Genomic DNA, 19,106 nt, shown 5'->3' with positions numbered 1-19,106 from the left:
ATCTACAATGCACAAGAAAACGTACGTGAACTGTAGAGGGCAGCACTTGCTTTAGCCTGAAGTGTCAACGTACAGTTTACGTTTCCGATTCAGGCCACAAGATGGCAGACCCTCCAACGCGCACGGCCGTATTACGTTTACGATTTACACTGTTTTTCAAGAGTTTTCTTGTTCACAGACGCCAAAGTCCGAAGACCAAAACTCGAGAAACTAGCATCAGTGGAGTCGATACAAAGCACAGCTTCGCAAGACTCAGGGTCGGAAGACAGTCTGCCGATGGAAGAACAAGGTCCTAAGGAGTATAAACCTTCGACCTGGCAGATCCTGAAGCTGTGTGAACCAGAGAAATGGCTGATGGTGGCTGGGATAGTCGCGGCCATTGCTGTTGGCGCGTCTTTTCCAATGTTCGCTATATTGTTTGGTGAAACTTATGGGGTAAGTTGATTCAGCTGGGATTTTAGGGCAAGCACTTAGAGATAAGCGTAATAGAGGTGCAGCTGCAACAGGGGCGTAGCTAGAGGATTATGGCGCCCGGGGCAGTTGCCAAATTTGCGCTCCCTGACGACTGACAAAAGTTTCTCTGCTGCTACCTTTTGCCCATTTTGGCGCCCCCCTTGGATGGCGCCCGGGGCACTTGCCCCCTCTGCCCCCCCTAGTTACGCCACTGAGCTGCAATGCACCAGCAATAGAGATGCAGGAATCTTCTTAATTCTTCGCAACCTAACTTGTGTCTTTTGTAATGATCAAACTTGTGAGGGTCTATTTTGCTGATTGAACTTCTGAAGACTTGTGAATTAACTTAAGGCATTATATTCTATATTAATTGTGTTTTTTCGATCACATTTTGGCTAATTGAAAATCGTCCACACGGGGAAGACATACCGTCGCTATACTCAACCTCATATCTGCAACAATCATTTGATGGAAATGTCGCTTTTCTTTCATTCGGAATACGGGTGTTTTTGTCATCAAATGAGTGTTTCAGATACGAGGTTGAGTAAGTATAGCGGCGATACGTTCCACCGATTTCTGTTAGTGTTAGTACGAACAGCAACGTTATTAAGATAAAGCTCAGGACCATTGTGAAATTTGATATATGTATGCGATAACGATAAGAGCGTTTTTACATTGTCCGATCCGATATCGGATGTAGGATCCTCATACGCATAGTGACCGCGGACGCGCCATCTTCAGCGGTCAAGCACACTACAACAAGCATTATGCCTACACATATGCACACAAACAAATATTATCTATCCGACAGCTGATTGGAGTGCTCCGACATGGCTGAATTTATCGGAAGCGCCTTTCCGATATCGGATGTCGGAAGGCGCCTATGACAAAAACAGCTGCAGGAGAGTGCCATTGGCATTAAGTCCGCCTTTTTCGCGTTATTTATCGTTTTTCAGGGTTCCGTACCCAAAGGGTAAAAACGGGACCCTATTATTAATGAGTCCACTGTCCGTCTGTCTGTCTGTCACCAGGCTCTATCTCATGAACCGTGATAGCTAGACAATTGAAATTTTCACAGATGATGTATTTCTGTTGCCGCTATAACAACAAATACTAAAAAGTACAGAACCCTCGGTGCGCGAGTCCGACTCGCACTTGGCCAGTTTTTTAGTAATAATGATTTATTAAAAGCATAAATAAATGTAGAGAAACACATATATCTTACATTTTACTTTCTTTGGACATCCGATATCGGACAATGTGAAAACGCTCTAAGGTTAAGGCTATTGTTATTTATTAGGACAAAGTGCTTTAAGTCTTTAATAAAAACGTGTTGTTGTAGTTGTTAGAAAGCACCAACGAGCGCTACGTAATGAGTGAAACCAACAAGATAGCGTTAATGTTCATTGGCGTGGGAATCCTCACGGGCGTCGGCATATTCCTGCAGATCTACATCTTCAACGTAACGGGCGTGCGGCTCACTGCGCGGCTAAGGTATTTTATACAACAGAATAGTAGCGTAGTAAACAAATAAGTCAGCCTATATTGGGACATTTTCTATGAAAAGGGACCTTATTGTCGATGGCGCTTACGTCGCACAGCGTCGCGCGGCATTGTATTTATATCTCAACGTTTATAATGGCGTCAGCGCCATCGACAATAAGGTCCCTTTTTATAGTAAATACCACATATACGTCCCACTCCTGGGCACAGGCCTCCTCTCATGCGCGAGAGGGCTTGCGCTATAATCCCCACGCTGGCACAATGCGTGTTGGGGAGTTCACATACACCTTTAATTTCTTTGAGGATGTATGCAGATTTCCTCACTATGTTTTTCTTCATCGAAACCCGAAACCACTAGGGTAAATATCAAATGATATTACGTACATAAGTTCAAGACCAATATTTTTATTTCAGGGTTGCAGCATTTGCCGCTATGTTAAAGCAGGAGATTGGATGGTTCGACGACTCGGCGAACGGCGTGGGCGCTCTGTGTGGTCGACTCGCCGGCGACGCCGCCGCCGTGCAAGGGGTATATTACTTTCTTTATTTTTTTATTCGCGCATCGTTGATATTAAATACAACCTACATTATGTAGCGAAAATTCATACTTAAATATAATCTTTATACACTGTATAAAATGTGACATGTAATTTATATTATTAATAAATATTATGATTATGATTATGGTTGTTCAGTGACCTGTAACCATCAGAGTATTCCAGGGTGCAGATACCCTTTACAATACCAATAATAAAGTTTAATATCTGCTAATAACAATTTTAAGATACCTAATGTGGTTTTACTAATTTCCCTTAATTTATTTCGCCAGGCGACCGGCACCCGAATCGGCGCTCTAATGCAAGCCGGTGCAACAATAATCATCGGCATCGCGCTCTCCATGTACTTCACGTGGAAGATGACCCTGGTCTCGCTGGTGTCCGTGCCCATGGTCATCGGCGCCGTGGTGCTGGAGGGCCGCGTGCTGGCCGAGGGCATAAGCATCATGCTGAAGGCCTCGCAAAAAGCGACTACTATAGCGACGGAGGCCATCTCTAACATTAGAACGGTGTCGGCGTTCTGTAAGTGAATCTTTTAGCACCATGTCGGCGTTTTATAAGTGAATGTTAGGGATGCTTGGAGTCTATTTCGTAGTGAGGGCATAGGCATCACGCTGAAGGCGTCGCACAAAGCGACTATTATAGCGACGGAGGCCATCTCTAATTTTAGAACCGTGTCGGCGTTCTGTAAGTGAATCTTTTAGCACCATGTCGGCGATTTGTAAGTGAATGTTGGGAAGCTTGGAGACTATTTCGTAGTGAGGGCATAGGCATCACGCTGAAGGCATCGCACAAAGCGACTATTATAGCGACGGAGGCCATCTCTAATATTAGAACCGTGTCGGCGTTCTGTAAGTGAACGTTTTGAATTGTCCACTGTTTGTCCCGTACATGGAAACTAGTTCTCGGTAGATGGCGCTAATAGACTAAGTATAATATAAGGGTTTGTAAGGGACTCACCACCATGTACACCTGCAAAAGTGCATGCAAAGGTTGCAGCTCGCTGTACCTCTTAATAGAGTACAGCTGGAAAATTTATATATTTCCAGACCAGCGTCGCCGGTCAACCGTTACAGTTAGTCGAGTCGATAGGTATACGATTGTCATTATTGGCTAGGCCCCCAGGTTTCCGGAATACGCCCTGGGGCCCGTTTATCAAAAGCTTGTAGCTTGTAATACAAGTGGAAGTTCCTTTCTAACAAAAGCTGTCAAAAAGGGACTTCCACTTGTATTACAAGCTACAAGATTTTGATAAACGGGCCCCTGCTCTAAAGAAATCTGGTCTGCAGGTGGCGAGGAAGGCGTGATCCAACGCTACGTGGAGGCGGGTCGGGCGGCCGCGAAGACCGCTATTAAAAGCGTTCGCTGGCGCGGCTGCGTGTTCGCCTTCGGGCAGACCGCTCCCGTCGCTGGCTACGCTCTATCGCTGTGGTACGGCGGCGTACTCGTTGCCAACCGAGAGGTGCCGTACAAGGATGTCATCAAGTAAGTTCTAATAATAGAAAAAAAACCGGCACACACGTGAAGTATATGATATCTAGTTGTAGTGTAGGGCTGGATGTTAAATTACCAATTGCAAGGTCATCATCAAGTCAAGTAAGTTTGCCCTCGGGCAGACCGCGCCCGTCACCGGCTACGCTCTATCGCTGTGGTACGGCGGCGTACTCGTTGCCAACCGAGAGGTGCCGTACAAGGATGTCATCAAGTAAGTTCTAATAATAGAAAAAAAAACCGGCACACACGTGAAGTATATGATATCTAGTTGTAGTGTAGGGCTGGATGTTAAATTACCAATTGCAAGGTCATCATCAAGTCAAGTAAGTTTGCCCTCGGGCAGACCGCGCCCGTCGCCGGCTACGCTCTATCGCTGTGGTACGGCGGCGTACTCGTTGCCAACCGAGAGGTGCCGTACAAGGATGTCATCAAGTAAGTTCTAATAATAGAAAAAAAAACCGGCACACACGTGAAGTATATGATATCTAGTTGTAGTGTAGGGCTGGATGTTAAATTACCAATTGCAAGGTCATCATCAAGTCAAGTAAGTTTGCCCTCGGGCAGACCGCGCCCGTCGCCGGCTACGCTCTCTCGCTGTGGTACGGCGGCGTACTCGTTGCCAACCGAGAGGTGCCGTACAAGGATGTCATCAAGTAAGTTCTAATAACAGAAAAAAAAACCGGCACACACGTGAAGTATATGATATCTAGTTGTAGTGTAGGGCTGGATGTTAAATTACCAATCACAAGGTCATTATCATCAAGTCAAGTAAGTTCGCCTTCGGGCAGACCGCTCCCGTCGCCGGCTACGCTCTCTCGCTGTGGTACGGCGGCGTACTCGTTGCCAACCGAGAGGTGCCGTACAAGGATGTCATCAAGTAAGTCCTATCGGCAGACACGTGAAGGATATGCTATCTACCTATGTAGTGTAGGGCTGGATGTTAAATTACCAATTGCAAGGTCATCATCAAGTCAAGTAAGTTCGCCTTCGGGCAGACCGCTCCCGTCGCCGGCTACGCTCTATCGCTGTGGTACGGCGGCGTACTCGTTGCCAACCGAGAGGTGCCGTACAAGGATGTCATCAAGTAAGTCCTACCGGCAGACACGTGAAGGATATGCTATCTACCTATAAAGTGTAGGGCTGGATGGTAAATTACCAATTGCAAGGTCATCATCAAGTCAAGTAAGTTCGCCTTTGGGCAGACCGCTCCCGTCGCTGGCTACGCTCTATCGCTATATGTGGTACGGTGGTACGGCGGTGTCCATGTTGCGGTTTTGCAGTTTTGTTTATTTTCAAAAATAAAAGAATGTTTCCTTTAAGCAAAATAAGCTAACTTAAGGTTTTAAGGCACTTTCCCTCCAGGGCCCATTCATTCTTTCCACACTGTATAATATGTGACGTTTTCAACCAAAAGGTACCACAGTGTCGGTTGTTGATAAGGTTGATTTTTAATTCAAGCTATATGCAGCTGTTGCTGCGGCCGGCCGCTCGCACGTGTTACGCGAGGCACGCACCTACCACGCGTGCTTTATCATTGCTCCATTTAATGCTCACTCAGTATGTAGACGCTGACATGTTCGCCGATCGTTTAGCACATTTGTGCAGAACTGCTAGGCAATTTTTGAATTTTTATAATTTTAATTGACTGTCATGACATTTTATTTTATATGTTGTATATTTTATTGACATTGTTTAATATTATACCCGTTTTTTTTTGTTTCCTAGCGTGTAAGTAGTAAATTTGAAATTAGAATTTGTTTTGACATTTTTATGCGCATGTTTTTATAAGTATTTATGTTGAGGTTAGTTTTAATTAGTTTCCATGTTCCTACTCATATCTGTACTCCTAGCATGTAAGTGAATTGGTTTTAAACTGTAAACTTACATTGTTTCCAATAAATAAATAATAAATAAATAATAACGCCTTACTGACAAGCGACAATAAGTCCCCTTTTGGTTGAAGATGGCACATATATTACGATCCTTCGTTGCAAATCTTCAGAGTATGTTCCATGTATTAAATCACTTTTACAATCGGGTCTATCGCGAATTTATTTTGTTACCTTTATTTACCGACGTTTCGACACAGGTTTCACTGATGCGCACACGTCCGAAGATCGGTAAATAAATAGAATCGCGATAGACCCGATTGTAAATGTGATTTAATATGTGTTCAAAACGCGAAAGTTTTAAATGTTTTATGTTCCATGTTCCAGGGTATCAGAAGCCCTCGTGTTCGGCTCCTGGATGATGGGGCAGGCGCTGGCGTTCGCGCCCAACTTCGGGGCGGCAGTGTTGGCGGCCGGTCGGGTCTTCCAACTGCTGGAGCGCAAGCCGCTCATCGACAGCACACACGCTCCGTCCGTGCCCGAAGACTATGTGAGTAGCCATCATTATTAGTTGAGGCCAAGGCAGGTTGAAATAAAGGTAAGTTGAAACAAGTCCATTATTTAAAACTTTCGCGTTTTCAATACATATTAAATCACATTTACAATCGGGTCTATCGCGAATCTATTTGTTTACCGATCTTCGGACGTGTGCGCGGATGTTGTGAGTGTTGCGTGTCGGACTATTGAGAATAATTAACATTTATCTGTAGTGGGGTGGTTTGAAAATGTGATGTCTACCCCAAACTTTAAATACACTTTTCGTCGGTTAGTTACACAAATCTCTGTTTTGACATTTTGCTGGGACGTCAGTTAGCCGCGACCACGACCAGTGAAACCTGTGTTTGTCTCAATACATCATCCTGCCCAAATCAGTACTTTACTTCAATCTGAGCCATTGAACTGTTCTTAAATATTCAAGGGTTTAACAATAGCGATCGTCTAACAATGAATATAATTATTATTTGCAGGTCGCCAAAGGAAAGATTCAGTACAAGAACATAAGATTCCGCTACCCGACCCGCATGGAGGTGGAAGTGTTGCGTGGACTTTCACTGGAGGTATCTTTCGCAATTTAATTTAATGAATTACTTAATTTTGTACAGCAAATTACAGACGTGGCTGCTCCGTTTGGTTATATCCTCCTAGACTGATACCATAAAGAACTTGTCATCTACCCCATTGGCAACTTTTTGACACTATGTATCACAATATTTTTCTAGATCCCTAGTGGCAAAAGGATAGCGCTGGTGGGCCCGAGTGGCTGTGGAAAGTCTACGTTGATGCAACTGCTGCAGAGATTATACGATCCGGAGGACGGGATGGTGGTACGTTAATATAGTTCAGATTTTTTTATAACGTCCCAATGCTATGAAGAATTTTAAATGACATTCAGACATTTAAAAAACCTCTTAACTTACCTATACCATTAATATAGTATCTAACATGAGGGGTGGGGAAAATGATCGAACTGCTAATTATGTTTGTAGCCTCCTGAGACTCTGAGACCCTGCGTTTTGTACACATTTTTAGGGTTCCGTACCCAAAGGGTAAAAACGGGACTCTATTACTAAGACTCCGCTCTGTCTGTCTGTCCGTCTGTCACCAGGCTGTATCTCATCAACCGTGATAGCTAGACAGTTGAATATTTCACAGATGATGTATTTCTGTTGCCGCTATTACAATTACAAATACTAAACAGAATAAAATAAATATTTAAGTGGGGCTCCCATACAACATGCGTGATTTTTTTGCCGTTTTTTTGCGTAATGGTACGGAACCCTTCGTGCGCGAGTCCGACTCGCGCTTGGCCGGTTTTTGTACATATTCCATACTCTAATTTGAACTATAATTGAGTGCCTAAGGGTTTCATATTCTAAAATAAAACAAATGATTCTGGGTCTGGGGAGACTGCGAAACATCCTGATGTGAGCGCTTTAGTGACGTATAGCCGACCCAGCATAATTTCCGCGCAATCAAAAAAGTCACTATTTTTACTGTACTTTTCCCACTGAGGCGTACCGAGAAAGAGACTATACTGCCAGCCTCAGTATCAGTATCTCAACCCCTGTAATAGGTGTCGCTGTATGGTGCGTTGGGGTAATATATATATTACGATCCTTCGTTACAAATCTTTAGTAACATTTTTGCCAGTGTAGGTATTTATCTTTCGGGTCAAAGTACTACTGTCGTCATGATCCAGGGTATCAGAAGTTTTCCACGGGTTTTTCATCAGGGGTAAGACAAAAAATCGTCCGTATGCCGAAACATTACAGGCGACATTTCATCTTACCCCGCATGAAAATCCCGTTCAATTTTACCCCAACGCACCCTATTAATATTTAAGGCTGGCGTCCACTAGGCTCGCCGAGGCGGATCGCAATAATTCGCCTTCTATACATTTACTATGAAACTGCGTCTATTGACGAAGAGCCGCGGCGCGTCGAATCGAATTTACCGTTCATAGTAAATGTATATAAGGCGAACTATTGCGATTCGATTCGCCTCGGCGAGTCTAGTGGACGCCAGCCTTTAAAGTATTAAGAGCCCAGATGATTAAATCTCAACTCTCAACAAGATTGTTTTATACCAGTTTCCACTCATTTTCTTCTAGTATTTGGACGACTACAGCGTCACCGCAGATATGCGCTTGTCTACTCTCCGCCGCAACCTCGGCATCGTCTCGCAGGAGCCAGTCCTCTTCGACCGCACTATAGCGGAAAACATTGCATATGGAGATAATACGAGGACAGTTCCGATAGAACAGATAGTGCAGGCAGCTAAGGAAGCTAATGTACATTCATTTATTGCTGCTTTACCTAAGGTATGTACCGAGATGCCACGTGGTCAAAAGGTCGCTGATAATTCGCAACTCGTGTCGATTTAAAACACTCCCTGCGGTCGTGTTTTAAATTTATCGCCACTCGTTTCGAATTTCCTCTTTTCCGCACTTGTATCGTAAATAACTATTTTACATTAATTTGATGTAATTGCAGGGCTACGAAACCCGTATTGGCGCCCGGGCTTCACACCTCTCCGGCGGTCAGAAGCAGAGAATAGCCATTGCCCGGGCACTGGTTCGCAACCCACGGGTCTTATTACTGGACGAGGCAACGTCAGCGCTTGATACGCATAGCGAAAAGGTACCAGCCATGCGTCACAATATTGACATGTCACATTATATGTAGAGATGCACCGGATACTCATACTCATTTATTTATACCCAGGTAGCAAAATGACGTCAAATGACGTCATTTTGCTACCTGGGTAGTAATATTTCATATTACACGTCATAATTGGATTTACATAATATATTCAATACTCGAATACTATACGGATATTCGGTTACTAGAGTATTCGGCCTATCCGGCCCTTATTATAATATCCGGCCGCATACCGGATAGTGACCCTCTATCCGGCTGGGTACCGGATAGTAACTGCTTGGTTTCGCAGGAAACAAACAGTCACGGTCATAATCGTACTCGTTTATTATTTCAAAACAATGTCAACATTACACTCATTTGCACGCGCACTCATTTCGAACCTAGAAATGAGTGCTCGCGAACGTTCACTACGAAACAGCTAGTTCAAAACCTACGAAACAGGTTAAAGGTCCCTTTTTAAAGTGTTTCCTATAAATAACTCGTAAACGGTAGCCCATACCAAAAAATAGTCTTTTACGTAAATAATCTGTATTAAATTTCCTACACCTCAAATGTACTTTCAATAATGAATTTCTGCAGATTGTCCAAGAAGCCCTTGACAAAGCGAGCGAAGGTCGCACCTGCCTCATCATCGCTCATCGCCTCGCAACCATCCAGAACGCGGACATGATCGTGGTGGTCGACCAGGGCGTGGTCGCGGAAAAGGGCACGCATAAGGAGCTGATCGCGCTCAAGGGGATCTACGCGCGGCTTTATGAGCTGCAGGTCGGCATCGTTGAGGAGAGCGAGGAGAATTTAGCTGGTGAAACTGCATAAAATGCTGGGCATTTTCACTTAAAAGTGTACCATTTACTTTTATTCGGAAATCCATCAACTTTTGGGTTATTTTTACTCAGAATCACGAGGAAAAAAAGTCCCCAAGAAAATGTCAGTTTTGTAACGCATACATTCATTTTGTATGTACCGTTACAAAACTGACACCCAACATTTTTATAAAAAACTGGGTACACTTTTTTTCTTGGTCTTTCAATAGTACTCGTGATTCTGTGTCTAAATATCCCAAAAGTTGATCGTTTTTGGTACAATTTTTTCTCAAAACCCCCTGATACTAAGTGCAAGGTCTGAATGGACGCTCGAGTTGGGCGTGCAGCGGGGCGGGGCGTGCGGCGTGCATATTAAACAAGTGCAAACGTAGAGGAGCGGCCTTAGTGCACGCTGCTCACATCACTTGTGAGCCCGACGCCACGCTGCACGCCCCGCTGAACGCTCCGCTTCGAGGCCTGAGCCTTACACTAATGGTGATGAATACAGCCTACCACGAGGCAGCTTACTACTTAATTGTTCAGTCTACTTTTGTGTTCTATTGAAAAAGCCTGGGATAACTGATTTTGTCTCACTAAATAAAGTAATTGTACTTTTTTACCTATTGTAAGATCAAAATAGTAAGTTCTTTCAAAAAACGTTATTTGTGGATATTTGTATTGTATGTTATATTATATCCCTATAATAGTTCGTATTCATTTTTAAAGTGGCCATGAAATATTGCGGCTGGGTGGACCTAGGGTACCTATTATTTATAAAGTTCCTACCTATCCTACATTCCTATAGTCATTCCCTAAACATTTTGGCGGTATAATAATTATTTACCCTATGTCTTTATTAGCTGGTAAAGCAAATGATTGTACTTATACTAGAGTCTTTTGTTTCCCATAAAGTTTTGTCGTAATGTATTGTTTGTCCGCATTTTCGTTAGTCATAATTTGGTTTCTCAGAAACTCGTAACTTTTCAGGATTGCCATAAAACAAACCTAGCCTAACCTATCTATAAGATAACTTTACGAAAAAACTGAAAAGTTAACGGTTTCAGAATTATGACTAATGATAATCTGACCATCATTACATTATGACTTTCAATAATTATGTCAAACAAAGGGATCCGACTTATACTATGATAAAAACCGTGACTTTCACGAATTGGATAAAATGGTATTGCTTTATTTCTTAAAATCATATATCCGAGTAATGTTTTGTAGGTACATAAGTAGGTACCTACCTACGTAGTGTCATGTTCTAATCCCACACTCCCTATATTCATTCCCTTAAAAATACGTATGATACGTACCTACGCTGCATACTTATTTGACTTCCCCTTCAAACAAATTTCTATGCAGGGGGGTCAGATCTCTGCAGCTGACATGTACATCTTTTCAGAACAATCGTGTTTTTGCCTTTGCCTTACCTGTGTTTTTGGATAAAATATGAGAAGGGGCGTTCCAGAGAAGTGTGGAGAGTACGTGGCGCAATTTTTTTAACACTTCTGATAAAGTTAAGAAGCCGATATTTGACATGATAACGTTTGATAACCTAGCTTAACCCTTAAATGCATGATTTTTTGTATAACTTTTTAATAAATTGAAATAGATGTGTCATGTTGTATAGATTGAGGGAAAAATAAAGAAAAAAATCATAGTATTTAAAAAAACATATATTTTTTACGATGCATATATACATCATTATGCATTTAAGGGTTAAATTCAACGGTATATAATACAGATTTCTGCAGGTTGGTAGCTGCCATAATATGCGTCACGTCTCCTACAGAATAGACCATTTTGTGAAATGCCCCTGAATGCCTTTAATTATGGTACCTACAGTGTTTGTGCTTAAGAATAATGTGTTTTTGAAATGTTACTTACATATAAATTATATCATCATTGTGAAAATTATTTATAATGTAATAATGCCGGTATGCCACCTTTTCACGGCACCCATCTTGAACCAATTTTGAGTGTCAACTCATCAACTGTTTGCGATTGACTGTACATAAGTGTTATATAGTTTGTAAATATTCTGATATATTTTTTAACTCAGTCGTACTTGTTTTTAGTTGTTTAAGTCAGAAAGGGAGACGTTTCATTTCTGATTACAACCTAGGGTGAATTAGGGCACTACTGGTCATTTTCCCTGATTCGCCATTTTAACGAAAATGGCGATGGAAATTGACGAATCAAAGATTTTGATGGCATTGACAAATTAGTGAAACTGACAATTAACGAAAATGGCGAATCTCTCCCTAAGGTGAACTCCCTGGGTGACTGCTATAGTTATTGCCCCCTCCATAGTTATTGGCAACTCTTAACAAGCCAAATAGAAATAAAGAAACAAGGCAAAAGTCTTATTGTTAAGAGTGGTCAATTACTATGGAGGGGCCAAGAATTATAACAGTCACCCTACTTATTAATACTTAGACACTTTTTTGCGCTTAAGTATGTAATAACGAAAATCGAAAATTATTGCTTTTTTCTAAAAGTTTGTCACTGTCAAAAATTATATATTACGTAGCTCTGTTTACAAAATTAAATATAATTGGTCAAACCAAATTATATATTATTTATTAAGTAAGGAAACTAATGTTCGGAGTGAGCAATGAACACAAATTGTATAGGATTTAAAATTTTATGAAATAATATGTTCTTTTTCATTTCCTTTCTAAACAAAAATCGCTGAGCTCTAAGGCGGTTAATTTAATATGACATAGAACTATATCCATATTCTTCGAATTGTGTAAAATCATGAAAAATGTTTTCATAAATAATTGTATGCATTTTCATAGCTGTAGGTGTGTTTGACAAGAACAAACTTGATAGTTTTATAACATAGCTCCGTGTGACACGTCGTGCTCAAGTATCAAGTAAGGTGGTCAAATCTTATCACATTGGATGCTTAATTGCTTATCCGCACTCCACTCCGGTGTGCGAGCGGGACATTCGCTATACAGGGTGAAATTTTAACTACCGTTCATACTCTGCGTAGTGACTTTATAGGTCATACCGAGCAACTTTTATTATAGGACCAATGCCGACATCGCGAATAAAATTTTGGCTGTCCCATAGAAATCAGCGGCTGATGTGATCATCAGCCGGAATGTATGAAACAGCCAAAAATTTTTCCGCGATTTCGGCATTGGTCCCATAATAAAAGTTGTTCAGTATGAACCTATAAAATCACTACGTAGAGTATGAACGGTGTGGTTAAAATTTCATACTGTATACAGGCTGGCTAAAAATAGGTGCATTCCCGTTGCCAGGGAGGTTTGGGATTATACTGAGCAACTTTTACTATGGGACCAACCACGAAATCGCAAAAAAAAATTACCCTCCCATAGAAAATGGACCAGCCAAAATGTATGAAACAGCCAAATTATTGTAAACTCGCGCGCCTAGAAGATGTTGATGTCAACTTTAGCCATTCTTCTTCGAGACCACGGGGACAACGCCGTCCTCAAAACGTCGGAGGTGAATTTAAAACTTAGTTTACGCGATTAAGTCCCGTCGTTGTGAATAACAATGAGCCAAATTATTTTTCGCGTTTCCGTGGTTGGTCCCATAGTAAAAGTTGCTCAGTATAATCCCAAAACCTCCCTGGCAATGGGAATGTACTTATTTTTAGCCACGGTGAATACGAGCATACCTATAGCGTTGTCTCGCACTTACACTGGAGCGTCGTGAGTATATGGTTCAGTGTGATAATCGCGTAATGACGTTGAAATATTTTTATAACTGTTTGTTTTGTAGCATTGTATTGTAACTCATTAGGTATAGTAATATAAATTATATATTTCTTCTTGTTTTATTGAAACCCTTTAGGGCCAGTTGCACCAATTTACATTAACATACTGGAGCGGTATTTGACATGCGTTAAGTGACGTTTCGTGTTGAACTTCAGTTGAATGGAAGAAATCGTGTGTTGTCGAATAGGTAAATTTGACATTAGCAATACACAGTTAGGTGACAACGAAACCAAACCGAACCACGCCGAGTTCAGAGCCATTTTAAACCGTATAGTAGTAAGAAAACAAAGTTGATTTTTGTTGCATAATTTTTTCAATGAATGAGTTTTGGTTGTACCAAATGATACTTTCCACAGTTGATGAACAAATGATTCATTCCACTGTTGAACTGATGTTGAAGCCGAAACTGACAGTTGTGCATCTCGAATAGGGCCCCTGATTAACGTCAAGCAACAGAGAACTATGAAACTTTCCATACAATAAAATTTAGCGAACGGTAAAATGGTGACAGACGGTTTGGTGCAACCGGCCCTATGTCTTTACTCTTTAGAACCGAAGTTTGATTGTGTCAGAATCGGTATGGAGAAAAGCATTATCGACCTTTTAAGCAGGAACTTAGGCCTAGAAACCATAAACTTCTCGCAGTTCCGGCAACGCATACTGTAGCACGCCAAAACTCCTCTCATTCGAGGTATTCAAAAAAGGAGGAACGGAAAGGAGGAACGGAAAGGAGGAAAGGAGGTATAAAATTTCTGAACTCGCTTCAGTTCAGTTCATGTGATTTATGTGCATTAATAAAATAAAATAAAAATGTATATTACCTACACGATATAGGAAAAACCATATCTGCCAGTGGCAAGCAAGGCAGACAACCTGCTTTCATTTATTTATTTATTGCAGACAACATTGGTCCATATACATAATAAGCATAACACAATAAGACAACAGTTACAATTATAATAAGAATTAAAATAAAATTATGTTAAAATTAATAATAAATAAATCTTGACATTAAAATTTAATTGATTGATCATAATAATGGATACTGGTACTAATAATAATAGATTGATTAAATTCTGATTAAAAATAATACTAAAATTAAGATTAAAAATTAATAGTAATTCATTATGCGCAGTCAAAATAGTTATTTACGATACAAGTGCGGAAAAGAGGAAATTAGAAACGAGTGGCGATAAATTAAAACACGACCTTTTCGCACGTGTATCGTACGTTTTACAGTACATATGGCCCTTTAAACTTTCGACATATGCACGAAAAGTGCTCATTCCCGCACTAGTGCGAAAAAGTAGCACCATATGTACTGTAAATAAATTTTCTCAAACATGCAATGTAATATTGATATTACGTTCTTTATATTAGGCTGGGAAGTATCACGACTCCGGCGCGCCTAGACGAGGGGCCTGTAATGAAATTTCATACAAAGTTGCAGGCCTAGGCCGGGAAGTGGCTCTTTTTTAATTTCCATTTCACATATATTTGTGACACAGCATCATGGCATTCAGCCAAAAAAAAAACTATAACCAATATTTGCTTATGGTTCGGAATGACATTCTGCCAATACCATTTAAAAAAAAACAATAAACGATAATTAATATATTTTGCAGTTTTATTTGTATCGAATTTACAAAAATATATAAATAAAACATTATTAACAAATTCCAATAATATTGAATTGCAAATTTACCTACAAATACAGATTTAAAATATAGTTGGTCAAACCAGTTTGTCAGTAAAAAAGAACAAAAAAACTATACTCATCCTTTTCTTTTGGGTGCTAGTACCAGTGTAAGACAAAGATAGTATGATTATCTCTGTCTATGTTTGAAATGAGACAGTCCTTTGATAAACTATATTTCATTTAAATATTAGCGGTAAAAATGTCTACTCAAACACGCGTTGGTGTTTTTTTAATCGTTTTGGAGGTAAAGTTGAACATTTTTCATTGTGTATCTGTAATTCTATTTTTTTGGATTTATTGTGCGTTGTTTATTGTATAATATGAGTTCCGACGAAAATATTAAATGAATACCTGTTAATTATACTCCATGTTTAAGGCAACGATGTATGTGAAGCATAATATCAACATAAAAAACGATGTAATCTTAGTTATGTGGCTACTAACACTACAGTCAGAAGGATGCAAGGCGCAAAATCAAAGATACATAAATATACCTTTGAACATTTGTGTAATAAATTGATTAACTACATGTGTAAAATATACGACACGTGTGATAAAGATAGGTACAGGTGGTAGTTATATTTTGTGCCTAGTTTACTTTTAGTTTCTTTAGAATTAAAACTTTGATTTCGTGGAGATTTCTTTATTTATTTCATTGCATGTTTGAGAAAAGCACTATACATACATCGGCGTGAAAAGGGGTTGTCGGCCTCATAACTATCCGGCCTCACTACGTTCGGCCGTATATATGCATTCGGCCGGCAACCCCTTACTTCCCGGCCTCTGTAGTAATGTACTATTAAATGTCAACGCTAAATTTACATTAACGCTTTGCTTTGCTTTGCTGCTTTGCTGCTGCATTATGTGCGAGTCGATGGGCAAGTGGAAGTATTGCGAGACGACGGCTGGTAGTTAGACCATGCAAGGAAAGTCTGCAGATTCTGACAGCACACGCAGTGCCAGTGTTATTAATACGTCATAATTTCATATGAGTTTGACGTTTAAAATAACACCTGCACTGCGTGTGCTTTTAAAATCTCTGCAGACTTTTCTTGGTTTGACTCTAGTCGTATTTTATGAAACTGTTTTGGTAAAGTTGTGTACCTTAGCTAAGTTGACTAAATTGTGAGTGATTTATAACGTCAGACTGTATAAATTTTGTTTATAAATGAAAAGCGAACAGTCTAAATGGGGCTTAAAGCTTCTTGAATGCGAATTTAATCAATCCGTCCGTCCGTCCGTCATTGTGGTTGGTGCAACTGGGAGGATGATTCGAATTTAATAAGCTTTAATGTTGCCTTACATCATATTTTCATATAGAGAACGTAGATTTAGAGTAAAACGCAAATTTCTCCAGGATGGTACACATTTTCCAAGATGGCTGCGATTCCTCGAGGTCCTCAAAACTCAAATAGTGTGGTCATGATAAAGTGACCTTTAATTAACATACATACCAAATTTTAGGACTGTTCTAGAGATTTCGAGGTTAGTCCTAATCCGATTGTGCTATTCATAATTTGTTAAACTTTTGAACTGGTTTTGATACGACCTCGTCTTGGCGATTGGCGCGCATCTCACGCACGACTTTCACTTCTATTCTCATGCACTAATGAACGTGTGCGATCTTCAAGGTATCAAAACCATTTCAAACCCATAACAAATTGTTAAAACTGGGCGGGTTCTCGGTTCGTAGTCGCTTTCCTCTACAAAGCGTGAAAACGCTGGGATCGGCTACGAGCGTAGCGCTACGAAGACGTTGGCAGTGAATGTGTTAATGGCTTCAGATATAAATAAAACAAAGTTGTATTGAAGTCTTCATTTTATTGTGAAGGTTCTCACCTAGTATTATGTATACAGTACGACATAAGCTTACATTTTATTACTGTATTTCTCGTTACATTAGTGTTATGATAAACCTTACTCACTTTTCTGTTTGCAGTTCTATAAGAGCAGGCAGCTATCTGTTAGAGTTAGAGAGTAAACCATAGCCAATCTTGCTCGAAGAACGAGTTTCATCCTTAACTACTTCATATGTGTGTGTTGGTCTAAAATTATGGGTTAAAATTTCGGTAGTATCGGATAGAGCAGAAAAATGATAACTGTATATCTTGTTCAGATGTTATAATCTTTACACAACTTTGAGAACAAATCAAATTATTTTATTAAATATTTTTCACCAGACTGGAGGGCTTCGTCACTTTTTCTTAAATATTAATATATGACGTCTATTTCAATATTATTTATTGTAATATGTAGGTATCTCAAAACGTCACAATAATTGTAGCGTGAAATGACAATTGGTTTCTCGAATCGAACTGTAAAAGATAACTAGTTGAGAACTAAACTATAACGTATCTATAAAACAACTTAAAATTACCATCAACCTAAACAAACAGAAATACAATTTATTTCAATTTAATGTTATAATCTTGTTTAGGATCCTGATCAAATACAGAAGAAAGGGTAAATTGGCAAAACACGTGGAAGGTCGTAAGCTCAAGTCTCCTCAAAACTCAATAGTGCAAATGATTCTGTTTCCGGAAAAAATGCAAAGTGACGGTCAAAGTTAATGTGTACCCAACTAAAGGGACAAAAAGAGTTTTGAATGATTCACGGTTAGTTTCACTAGACTTATATTGACCGGGATATAGACCGTGATTACCTTTTGTATTATTTGTGAGCTCCCGATATTTCGACGCAGTTACATGCATCATGTTCACGTAACGACACCGTGAGTGTAGTGTGTTTGGACAGACCAACGAGTGTGAACGTGACCGGACCAACAAGTGTGAATGCGACCGTTAGTAACGTTGAAAGTGAACGCAGCCGACGCGCAAGAATGAGGGTAGACAGAGCGCTGTCTACACAACTTTGACACCCACCCGCTATCTTCAGTCATCCGTGAACATGATGCATGTAACTGCGTCGAAATATCGGGAGCTCACAAATAATACAAAAGGTAATCACGGTCTATATCCCGGTCAATATAAGTCAAGTAAAGGGACAAAACTTTAGGGATCCGGTTGCCCATAATTATGTCCCTTGTTTGTGTATGATAACGAACCTGAGCGAATTTTTAATCAATTTTTTGCATTTTTTCGAGAGCGATTTCCTGTTCTATTTTATTTTATTTTCTACAGGGCACAATCGGGGTTTCAAGCCCCGATTTTTGACCACCATACACAAATAAAAGTTAACGTCTGCTATTGCTAAAAAAAAGCGGTTTTCTTTGTCTGTGAACTGTCTTCGGCTTTTGAAGAACTGCAAGCAAAACCGTGAGTACTATATGTTTTAGTGTTATGTTATAAACTTGCCTCGTAGGAGCGAACATTATGTTGTAGCAAAAACTCGACTTGACAAGTCTGACCGTTGAGGTTTGGCCACGATTATCTGTTATGTTATAGTTATTATTAGGTTTGTTTTACGCTACAGAAAATGCGCTTTTCGACAAGCACGAATATATCTTAAATTTTGAATAGGTATCTTATATTTAATCAATGTATCTTTGGTACAAATCAATATTATAGTATAACGTTCCTTGCGTTTTAGAAAATGCTTTTTCGATGATTATATGTCTCACTAATGCTCGGATTTTTATTGAGCGATAACTCCATATTGAAAAAATTAAGCAGGATTTACTTTTCACATATGTTTCATGTTTCGACAATTAATGTAAGGCTTAGTGCCTGATTAATAGAGAAACTAACCAATCTTAATATTCTTAAAGTAACAATGTTGTGCAAATATAACATCTTAGAAAAAATATCTAAATTTTAAATA

The 19,106-nt window shown here is 40.0% G+C and overlaps 1 protein-coding gene and 1 long non-coding RNA gene across 2 annotated transcripts in view; both read left to right on the top strand.

Annotated features, from left to right (window-relative positions):
• The window catches only part of LOC134747290 (multidrug resistance protein homolog 49-like), a 51,991-nt gene extending 38,316 nt beyond the window's left edge, over window positions 1–13,675 (top strand). The window contains exons 15-25 of the mRNA XM_063681913.1: window positions 179–435; window positions 1,796–1,947; window positions 2,371–2,485; window positions 2,786–3,035; window positions 3,803–3,998; window positions 6,224–6,386; window positions 6,865–6,954; window positions 7,117–7,221; window positions 8,508–8,717; window positions 8,890–9,036; window positions 9,637–13,675. Of these exons, the coding sequence (XP_063537983.1) occupies window positions 179–435; window positions 1,796–1,947; window positions 2,371–2,485; window positions 2,786–3,035; window positions 3,803–3,998; window positions 6,224–6,386; window positions 6,865–6,954; window positions 7,117–7,221; window positions 8,508–8,717; window positions 8,890–9,036; window positions 9,637–9,873 (1,922 nt within the window). The 3' untranslated portion in view covers window positions 9,874–13,675. The remainder of the gene's footprint in view (window positions 1–178; window positions 436–1,795; window positions 1,948–2,370; window positions 2,486–2,785; window positions 3,036–3,802; window positions 3,999–6,223; window positions 6,387–6,864; window positions 6,955–7,116; window positions 7,222–8,507; window positions 8,718–8,889; window positions 9,037–9,636) is intronic.
• The window catches only part of LOC134747301 (uncharacterized), a 47,733-nt gene extending 34,058 nt beyond the window's left edge, over window positions 1–13,675 (top strand). The window contains exon 2 of the long non-coding RNA XR_010128311.1: window positions 10,177–13,675. This is a non-coding gene — a long non-coding RNA (uncharacterized LOC134747301). The remainder of the gene's footprint in view (window positions 1–10,176) is intronic.
• Window positions 13,676–19,106: the final 5,431 nt, after the last annotated feature.

Source organism: Cydia strobilella, chromosome 14, assembly GCF_947568885.1.
Source record: "Cydia strobilella chromosome 14, ilCydStro3.1, whole genome shotgun sequence".
Lineage (NCBI taxonomy): Eukaryota > Metazoa > Arthropoda > Insecta > Lepidoptera > Tortricidae > Cydia > Cydia strobilella.
This window is presented reverse-complemented; position numbering and strand designations above follow the sequence as displayed.